The sequence below is a fragment of the Monopterus albus genome, unplaced genomic scaffold, assembly GCF_001952655.1.
Source record: "Monopterus albus unplaced genomic scaffold, M_albus_1.0 scaffold36.1, whole genome shotgun sequence".
In the NCBI taxonomy this organism is placed as follows: domain Eukaryota; kingdom Metazoa; phylum Chordata; class Actinopteri; order Synbranchiformes; family Synbranchidae; genus Monopterus; species Monopterus albus.
Genome location: NW_018127916.1, coordinates 392,969 through 404,071, shown reverse-complemented (window position 1 = coordinate 404,071; position 11,103 = coordinate 392,969). Strand labels below are relative to the sequence as shown.

General features: G+C 40.7%; 1 protein-coding gene across 2 annotated transcripts in view; it reads left to right on the top strand.

Annotated features, from left to right (window-relative positions):
* The window catches only part of LOC109958951 (receptor-type tyrosine-protein phosphatase gamma-like), a 111,126-nt gene that overhangs the window by 86,209 nt on the left and 13,814 nt on the right, over positions 1-11,103 (top strand). For both annotated transcript variants that reach the window (XM_020597947.1, XM_020597948.1), the window contains 5 exons: positions 3,558-3,742; positions 7,152-7,260; positions 7,370-7,419; positions 7,516-8,263; positions 9,103-9,241. In XM_020597947.1, the coding sequence (XP_020453603.1) occupies positions 3,558-3,742; positions 7,152-7,260; positions 7,370-7,419; positions 7,516-8,263; positions 9,103-9,241 (1,231 nt within the window). The remainder of the gene's footprint in view (positions 1-3,557; positions 3,743-7,151; positions 7,261-7,369; positions 7,420-7,515; positions 8,264-9,102; positions 9,242-11,103) is intronic.

Below are 11,103 nucleotides of genomic sequence, written 5' to 3'. Positions count from 1 at the left end.
TTTTTTTTTTTTTTTTTTTTTTTCTAACTTCCTCTACTTCTTGCTCATTTTGGTTTTGTGTCTCTTGTATTAATTTTTTCTGTTAAAATAAGAATCCGTTCTTGACAGAAGGAGCTGGGAGTAAACGATGTCATTCTTGTCTGTGATGGATTGGCTTGTCTTGTAAATGATGTGGGAGCCAGGGCCACACCCTGGCTTGACATTGGATCACTGTGGCTTTTATAGCCGCGAGAGTTGTTCAGCCATTAGAGATGTATAACAAACCTATTTGATGCAAAATTCAGGAGATTATAGAAAAGTTTGTTTTGAGTGGATTAATTTCTTGTCCAATGGCGAGATGCATGGGGAAGTATTTGCATAAACATTTGTCTCTAATACTTTATATCTGCATGTGTAAAACCAAGCTTCTGTCATCCTGTGCATACACACCTTTTCCTCAGAGAGACCAGATTTATTTTAAAATTTGGTTGGTTTGGTAAATGGTGGTGGTGCTTTTATTTTTATCATCATTTATGCTGCTTATTTTCTCAATTTACTGAGTGGTTTGTTTATAAAATGACAGAAAAATTCCTTTCATAGTTTCACAGAACCCAAGGTGGTGCCTTCAACTTACCTCTTTTGTTTGACTTACAGTGCAACACTAGGTAACCCTTTAATTTACAGGCCGTTAACTATGTAGGAATATAAAGAAATAGCCAGAGAGAACTGTCATAATGATTAGCTGTTGTTTATGAATGACCAGAAATTACTGTTGACTACTTAGCAATTTGAAGCTGTTAGGAAATGGCCAGAAAAAATGACTTAATGAGCAGTGTAGTTGCTGTTTATGAATAACCAGAAATTACTGGGTAATACAACCTAAAATTAAACAGAATAAAGAGGTTTGTGCAGTAATTCTATTGTAATTTATTGTTATAGTAACAGGTATGTGACCACAGGGGGTACTGGATGTTTCAGTAGAAATATCAGAACTTCTGATATTAGGCTTTTGACGGGCTGTCGGTATAAGCATAAAGCTTGCATTCTGGTGATATAGCCAAGCACTTCCTATAATCAGTATCAGTCATTTCCTATTTGTTATTTACCAACAAGAAATGGTAGCAAACACTAGAAATGATGTTGGTTATCTCTTGCTTACCAATGTGTGAATCATATGGATAGTCGCAACATAATGAGATAAATAATGTGTATTTTCAATCATATGGATAGTTGCAACATAATGAGATAAATAATGTAAATACTGTCCAGTGACTCATTTCTATGAAATGTGTACATATTTTCAAAATATCATTGTAGTTATCTTTCTACTGCCTGTAAAGTGTAGTGTGCGCTCATACTTTGAACTAAACAGATAATATATGTATGATAAAGTATAAGATGGCTGGTAATAAGGTAACTACCTATACTACATGGCTATATCACCAGAATGTCAGCTCTGTTTCAATTGAGCGACAAAAGCAAGACCATGCTGCCAATGGCCACATACTCATTATTATAACAATAAATTACAACAGGATTATTGGCCACACCTCTTTTATTCTTTAACTTTACTCTGTAATTCCCAGTAATGGTAACCCTTTAGTTAAAATGTATTAAATTATTAAATACTGGAGAAACTACAACCAAAGACTATTTGGCTTTTTTTGTGTGTGTCATTGAGTTGCTTGTCAGTATATTTTCCATTTCTTTCTCCTGTCAACTCATTGATTTATCATTTCAACACTGGTAGCATAACAATATTAGACAAATGATAGTAGCTATGGCAAGAATCAGGCACTGAAAGACAACAACTACTGTATTTACTGTGCTGGTATTGTGCCCTCAGATGACATGCATAGCTTGACTTTCCTGCAGAAAATACTAATTATTTATGTTAAAATCAGATGTGTTCTCCTGTGTGTTTCCAGGAAAGGTTTCCCATCATTCCTATATCAGCACACAGATTCTTTAAAGTAAGGCCTTGAGAGGCGAGAAGCAGTGGAACTACTGTTTGTTGACAACAGTCAATTCATCCCCTTCATGGTAGAAGCTGCTGGGAGAACTATTCATGCTCTGCTCTGAGTGCTATTGCAGACTGAGGTGAAACCACTATGAGGCTTATTTTGGGAGGTTATACTGTGTGTTCAGAGAAAAATAACAGCGCACTTTCTACAGAGACAGCATGTTGTCATTTTGTCACTGATGAAATGTTATGTACTATTGACTGTTTGACTTCTACTGTGTCTCAGTTGAAGCTTGTGTTTTCAGTTGAAACTGAGATGTGACAGAATCGCATTTGCATATAAAATTTGAATGGTTTTAGAGGAGAGCTTATTAGTTTTTCTGCCAATTTGCTGTTATGTTAAATAGTTTTTACTATAGATTGTCTTATATCAGTGAAGTTTCTAATTAATACAGATGTAATGTTTGCATACCAATAGACACTTGTAAGAAAATATGCCCTAGTTATAATGAACAAATTTGTCATTTGTACCACAAATACTGTTAAGAATCAAGACAATTTTGCATTGTAATGCACTACACTGCTGTTGCCTTTAGTGTTACTAATGCATCGGTGTTGATAGTGGAAAGGATGGTGACTGTCATGACCATAATGATGCAGGCAGTAAAACCATGATGTCTTCAGCTGTTAAAAGTCTGTTGAGCACCTGTCCTAAAGCCAACAGCGACCACCCAACGGGTTATGATGCATTTCACACCTGTCATACCTCATCAACACCTCAAGGTTTTTTTTTTTTTAGATTCTCTTGCTATTGATTTTTCTTTCCTCCCCTGTGTCCCTTTGACTGATTTCCTTCCACCTTGTCTCCCTTCACATATCATAGTACATCATTTGCACCATGATTTCACTGTGCAAATGGAGAAACCTGTGGTGACAATTTCAATTTGCCAGAAACCCTGTGAGCACATACTCAGTTGACACTAGTTCTTGATTGCTGTTGCCCCAATGTCCTGAGAAGCATGTCCAGGTTGTCCTGCATTAATACTGACATATTCCTCTGTAAGTATCCATGCTGCAGCCTACACTGCCACCTTGAGGCTGACTTACATGTTTTCTTTCATCTTCTGCCTGCATGCTGTTTAATGTTTCACAGACAGGATTTTGCAAATTAAGAGCGGACAGGAAGTTGCAATATTATCTGTACCATGTTTGTCACTACACCTGAAGGTTTGCAAAGGATTCCAGGTGGAATAGCAGTGCTGTGGCACAAAAAGACACAGGTGTCCAGACTGGCAATCTATCCTGGCACCTGAGGTTGTGCTTGACCTCAGTCAAGTCTCCAGGAGTGTCTTTGTTATTGAGTTACTGTATTATCTTGCAGAGGGCTCTCAAGTGGAAATGGCTTTGAGTCCATGTCAGCAGCAGACAGTAATAATAGTCTTGTTAAAAGGCAGCCTCACTTCTGCTCACACACATCAACAGACATAAGTTGTCAAGCAGTACTGCAAACACAGCCATTCATTTTACCCAGCTGCATTAAGATGGTGAATAAAAAGACTCTATTTTTTTCATCAGTCATTTTTCTTTTCATGCTGAGCCCTCTCTGGTCTTACAGCATGCAGCAGTCCTCCAGTGAGCATGAAGATCCAGCCACTGAACCAAACGGCGCTCACAGTGAGCTGGGAACGCCCTCTGACCGTCTACCATCCACCTATCACCAGTTACATGGTCTCCTACAGCTGGGTGAAACGTGACATCGCAGATGAGAAGACCTTCACCAAGACTGGGGACCAGAGCATGGTGAGTATTCTCATCAGCTGCTCATGCCAGATCAAGGCAGTTTAGGGGAAGTTTTTATTTTATTATTTTTTTTTAGATGGATGTGGTTTAAACAGGTCTGATTGGTCTCCAGAGTCTCAGATGTGTCAAGCAGGATCAGAGGGTGACTGGATCAGTGACTGTGTCTGTAGTAGGTGACAGGTTGTGATGAAGTCTGCGTGTGGCTGTTGGTTGATAAGAGGCCCAAGACACTCCCTGTCACTCGCCCATCTAAGAAGAGAGGCACAGGCCTGTCTCATGCACTGATGAGCCTAATTGATACGTGTTCACAAACGCACCCAAGCCTTTTCTAGGGTTTCAGCATCTATGCATCTTTTTAGCATTCATGTAACAGGGCATGTACAAGTTACAAAACGTCTAAATATTTTCTCTCAACTGCCCACAAAATAAAAGTATGATTGTGCCTATAGTTGATTTTCCTGCAGGAGGTTGTTGAATCCTTGTTTGTGAAGTCAGCCTATAGCAAACATTACCAGCTTCCTATAGTAGAAGAAGAAGATCAAGTTAAATGAATAATTTTTAAATCCATACTGCTTGTGTGTGTCCAGGTCACATTAGGGACTATTGTTTACTGCTGGGAAGTGCTGTGATATAATCAATAATTCTGGGCCATATTGTCCCTACTGGTTGTCGATCATTCTTGCATATTTTGCCTGATATGACAGGTATAAAATTACATTCTCTGTGGTACTGCACTCTTAAATTTAAATTGGTGAACCCTGCAAAAACCCTGCTTTAAATGCTACTTAGTCTCTGAAATAGATCAATGTGTTATAGGGTCACATGTGGTGTTTAACGTAAGCTAATTAAAACAAAAGCAGTATGGACAAAGTCATAAATTCTCTTTATTTTAGCTGTTTGAAAACCAAAACCAATTTGAAAAAAATCTAGTCTTCAGGCTATGGCAGCTCTTTGAATGCAGGCTGCTATATTTTAGTAACAAATGCAGACAGCTGTGCAAGTGTCGTTCTTTAGATCTCTGGAGTTCTTGACACCACTGATCACATAATTCTGCTCGTCTGCCTTAAACATTGAGCTGCCGCTTCACTTTTTACTGTCTCTCTCTAGCAGGACATTTACTGTCTCTAAAGAAATATATCCTCCCTCTGCAGGAGTTTACACCTACAGAGCTGTTCGGTTTTGCACTATATATTCTTCTGTCTGGTCAAACATCCTTCTGTTTGTGGGAGTCCAACAGCCAGCTGTGCATCTCCTTAAATCCTACTGGCCCTCAGCTGTCTTGACAGTCCTGCATGACTGCCTCTTTAGAAATACACAATGATGGGGCAAAATACTCACCCACCACTGTAGAGCCCTGGGATCAGTTCCCTTGTGGTAGCACCTCCCGTTTGGCCACACGTTCCAGTAAACACAGTTGTTATCATCACGGGTGGGAAGCTGGTGAGGGATCTCGCATTGTTGCTGCACTGCTAACTTCTACTGGTCGACTGAAGCAGCTGCACAGAGGGGGTGGGATCTGAAGGCTAAGGTGTAAACCTGTGTCTTTGTAATCCTTAGTCACGTACAGCCCTACTTATTTATAAGGATTTTGTCAGTTGGCTCTTTAGTGTGACACTGACTATTTGTTCTTTTTCTTTTTTTTAAATATATACACCCTAGATTGTCAGAAAATCAGCTGGCATGAATTTCAGTGATGATTTTGACCATATTAAAATCTGTATTTAAATGCAAAAGAGTGACAGGAACATTTCTGAGGATCTGTTTAAATTGACGATATATAATGTAAGGCTGCCATATGGATTTGTCGGAATAATGAAACAACATTGCTCTTATGGGCAAGTTTTTTTTTTCCTGAGACATGGTTATAGCCTAGTTTACCAACAATTTAAGCTTCTCTCATCAGTTAAGCACAGCGCGTGTTGTTACTGTGTGTTTGTGTGCCCACTTGCACTGTGAACGATTCCTCTTATTTATAATTCCTCATTGAAATGTTTTCCTCGTGCATTTTTGTTAGCTTTCTAGTCCTGTTGCTCGTTCTGCAATTAGCTAAATAGATCCGACCTTAATGCATGCATCGTACCGTGTCACTGTCAAAGTGGGTATTCCCTACCCCCCCACACACGAACACAAGGGGAAGCACTGAGCAAACTGCTGCTTGGCACACCAAAATGAGAAGAAAAGGACAAACTGCCAGGCTGGGGCTACCTTTTATTGTAAGGCACACTGTCTGACTAAAATATAAATAAAATAAAAACAAAAGCTCAACTAGAAGAGTCTCATTCGACTGACGGGTCTCTCCATTAATGGCTCAACTATTAGGCGACAGCCCTAGAAACAAATTAATGCATTGGTTTCTGAACATAACTCTGTTGCTGACTCAGGCTGTTGCTTGATTGGAGTCTATCTGTGCATAATCATGTTGGAATGAACATGCAATCAGGCCTGCTGCAGTTATGAACTGCCTCCCAAATTAACTGAGTCTGTCCTCATCTAAGGCTAAGTTAATATTTGTCATCTCTCCTTCAGGTCGCTGTAGCTTATTTAACTCCTGCTGCCACTAAAGCTGTGTGTGATATTAAACATAGAAACCTTTTCACCACCATTTCAGTCCCTGTTCACTTGTTTATTTTTTTGTTTTTTTTACCATCATTCAGCTATATTTACTGACCTTTCAACTCGCCATCAGCCACACTGCACTGTGAGGTCTTCTGGCTGTCATACTGTAGCTCTACAGCCTAGTTTTCATTTTCTGTACTCTGTGGGGTGAGACATAAGAGGACAGATTATTCTTTATTAGGACGCCTACACTGTGGAATAACTTACATCAGGAGCTTCGGCATCAAATAAATTCATTTCTTAGAATTTATATTTGAACTCTAAATGGTGAAAATGATTAGACAATTTAGGATTGGCTTTAAAAAAAATGCATTAATATAAGTTGTGGTTTTTTTTTATCATGTAATATCTTTGTTTTTAAGTTCTAATATAAATGAGGTTCTCTGTGTATTCACTTCATAAATACAGTCAGTCAGTATTTGCAGTGACAGTACTCGCTCTACTTCTGTCAGTCTTTCATACTTTGGCTACTTCATTTCAGTTTTCAGTGACCACCTCGGGACACCTGTATCTGAAACATTTTAAAGAAATACTCGCTCTGCAACACCAGAGGCAATCACTTTTATTATAAGTAAATCTATCTGCAAACTGCCTAACACAATTAAATTAGGCATGAAATGTCTTCTAAACTGCGCTGAACCTGGGGGTCATAAACTGTTGATGGAGGCGTAGCTGAGAGTAGTGTCTTCCCATTTTATTTTAGGGTTTAGTGTGGATGCATCCACACTTTTAAATGTGTTCTCTGCAAATTTAAACATTATTTACAAATGTCTGTGCATCTTTTCTTTTGCAGAAAGCAGTCATCACTAATGTATCCCCTGACGTCCTGTACCTGTTCAGAGTGCAAGCAGTATGTCAGCATGACCTGCGCAGTGACTTCAGTCAGACGCTGCTGTTCAGAGGTAGCTGCTCAAAACTCTTCAGCCACACAGTCGTTATGTGTTTTGAGTTAATTTCTACAATTAAATGCATAAAATTGATTCTTAAATGTTTCCTCTTTTTGTTCCCCAGCTAACACAACAAGAATATTTGAAGGGTCTCGCATTGTGAAGACTGGGATGGTGAGTTGACCAGAAGATGGCAGTGCAAATTTCTTTTTTAGTGGAATTCATGTGATACTGATAGGTAAGGACTTTTTCTCTGCCTGTCTCCCTCAGCCCACAATTTCTCCAGCCTCCTCAGCAGATATGGCTCCAATAAGCTCTGGCTCCTCGACTTGGACGTCCTCTGGCATCCACTTCTCTATTGTCTCTATGGCAACAGGCATGGGCCCCTCCTCTAGTGGCAGCCAGGCCACAGTGGCATCAGTAGTGACGAGCACCTTGCTGGCAGGCTTGGGCGTTGGCGGAGGGGTCATCTCTTCTTTGCCCAGTTCTGTCTGGCCCACACAGGCACCACAAGCCTCTCAAAACCCCTCTCGTCCACCCGCCCCACCTGAAAAATCCAGCACCGAACAGGCAGTGCCCCAGGGTTCAGAGACAGATACTCCATCTGAGGAGAACCAGGCTGCACGCGAGGGTGAGGACGAGGAGGAAAAGGAGGGGGAGAGAGAGGGAGAGCAGGAGGAGGGAGAGGATGAGAAGAAGAGAAAAAATAAGACTGCACCTGATAATGAGAAAAAGCAAGGGGACAGCACTGTGGCCAAAGAGCCTTTAATCCCCACCCCCGCATCCACAGCGAAAGAGAAAGGAGAAGGGAAGCCTACAGTCAGAGGCACCACAGTGCCTGAAAGCACTGTGGAGCAGCACTTGGTCAACATGAACAAGAACCCCACAGATGTAAATGCAGTGTCCACTCAGGAGCCTCATCACGCCAGCGCAGAGATGCAGATTCCCCACAGCTCCACAATGTCTCCAAAGATCAGCAATGATGGGAAGAGTCTCTGGCCTTTCTCTGTCCACACCGGTGAGCAGACCTCTTTCTCTCACACTCATAAAACAGATTTTCTTTCAGTGTATATGCCTTTCAAAAAGAAAAATCTTTTTTCAGTTCTCCATAAGCCTTGTTCTTGTTGTCAGCTGTCACACAAAGCAAGACTTCTCTCCTAAGCAGAATTCTATAAACACTACTAACAGTTATGGAGCCCAGTTTAGCATAACAAATAACTTTAACTACACCGGTTATCATCTCAGTCAAAGACAAAGCTCCAGGCTTTTGTTTCAGTGCAACACAGAGGCCTGAAGGCAAAAATGAGCTGTGTGCCTGGAGGGGTTCTGCCTCCAGGAATTCCTTTAAAGCATATTTGCAAAGAGTTTGCTTCAGAAGATTTTTTTTTTTTGCCAGATTTCTTTTTTTTTTTTTACATAATCACTGTTACAATGTTAGAAATAGCATGAGTATTGTGAACATTGATTGAAAGCTTTAATCAGGCAGCAAGTATTCATATGTGATGCTCACTTACAAAGGAGAGTAACTACAATGGTGATTTGAATCTGAAGGGATCCAACCAAAGATGGATTGGTTTGGGATTCTTTTTTTGCCATGAGGTTTTTTCATTATCGGTCTCAAGTCATGAACACATGAAACGGTTAATGTGTTTTATGTTTATATACATAAATGTTTTGTTATTCTCTATAGTTTTACTCTAAACTAAAGCTAAATATTGTGCTTAGGCTTTGGTTGAACTAGTGAGGCTTCTGATCTGTCATGGGTTAAATTTTTGCAACCTATTCAGTCTCCTCATACTAAACATGTAAATTAGTTGGTGTTTAATCAGCACAGTTTTTTCATGTATTATGTTTCAGACAGGACCACTTTGTCTACAGTTACCCGAACCCCTCACCCGGGGATGGGCAGGATGGTGTGGATTGTCCCCTTGGTGGTGGTTTCCACTCTCACTCTGCTCTGCCTCATAATGCTGCTGATTGTGATGGTCTACTGGAGGTGAGGAAAAAGGCTCACTTTACCTAACCTCATTCTAAAGGGGGGATTTTGCAGCTTGCATAAAGCATTATTATACAAATCCCTCATCTTAGAAACAGACTCACTGATACTCCTGTCCAAGATATGAATAACCGAGCTGCCGCTCACCCACATCCAGCTGAGTGCACGTCTGGATTTTCCAGTCTGCCTACTCCACATTTAGTGCTGTGTAGTTTGGATATGTCCATTGTAAGGACATGCATTAATGTCTGCACATCAGTCTCAACCAATCTGGAGCAGTTTCTTGCCTGCATGTTGTCCATCAGCCACCTGGGTGAAGGGCTGGAGACCTGAAGGCCGTGCAGTGCCAGCAGGGGGTCCCAGCTGTGTCTTTATCTGCTGGGCTAATTTCCAGTCACGCTAGTGGAGTCCCAGTAATTACACAAGGCCAAGCCACTGGCACATTTGGGATTGCTAATGATTTACAAATAGCACCATGGACCATTTCCTCAGCTGTTCCCATGCATATTTAATACATTAAAGCTTCTGCTCCTTGTCAGGTAGGATTTTGTTTACAGCAACTGAGATTTTTCTGTTAGCACTTGAAATATGTCAGATGGATTTTATAAATTCTTTACCAGGGTACTTTTTGAAGTGGGAGATCACTGCAGCCAATGTTTATGAGCCAACAACACCTTACTGTGGCAATTTCGTGGTGTCGGATAATATAAAAGCATGATATAAATAAAAGCCTGGTTTTCAGCTCCATAGAGGTGTTGAAAAAAACAGACAGCTAAAAGAAAAGATGTAGCGGATTTAGTCAGTCGATGAATTACTGAGAGTTGTGGTATTTGAGTCAAAGAGTGGTGGCAGCTGTGAGATTAGAAACGGCCATCACAGCTGTTGTTGTGAAAACTCCGACAGTTCAAAGAATGTCTGCTTCCCCTGAGGAAAAGACCATGATGGAAGATGAAATCAACCAATTCGCACACTTTTTTACTCTTCATGCTCTGCACGGTCTCTCTTGGCAGCTGTGCAGCTTTTAACGCAAGCGAATGTGTCTGCTCGCAGATGGTTTGGTTGTTAACAACTTAATGCCACAATCAATTTGATTTTAAAATGTTTGCTTAAAAATATGTGATCGGTGGACATCTATCTTTGTTTGTATTGTTTTTAGTTTGTTCAGTTTTGCTTGTTTGGGTAATTTTAGGTGATGAGTATCTGCAATGGAATTCTGCTGGGTTTACAGAGCACATCTGGAAGCCTCTGAGGCTTGGGGTGTTTGTTAAAAACTCACAGATGTTGAACTGAGAACAGATCTCATCCCGTGTTTAACTTAGTGCTGCTGGTGTCCAGTGTTTACACCTGCCGTCCGTTCAGATAAGTCCATTTCATTCCAGTATTTATTGAAACCAAACAGTTCTTCTGAGACTCTGGTAGACAATCAGGGAGGAGGTTCACTGGTTACCACATCTGCACCCACAGGGAGCCATTAGGGATGGGAGGCTGTGACGCAAGCCAACGGGTAGCTTCCCCCCACAACACACACACTATTTGTTATCCACCCTCCCGTGTCCTTTTTTCCCCTCTCCCTTACTCTTTCAATATCTTTTCATGCAGTGCAGCTTTTTTGGTTTTTGCCCAATCTCTCTTAAAGAATGACTAACATCTGCTCCCTCCTCTGCATCAAGTACAGGTAGGACTAAAGCTGGGAAATGATGGCACTAGGATGAAATGTGTGGGTTGTTTTTTTTTTATGCATTCATTCATACATACATTGTGTGTGGAGGAGGTTTAGGCTAGACAGGATGTGCAACGTACCTGAGGGCCTTAAAGCTCATTTAAAAATCATCAGTGGCTTGTTAAAAATTAGGAAATATTAG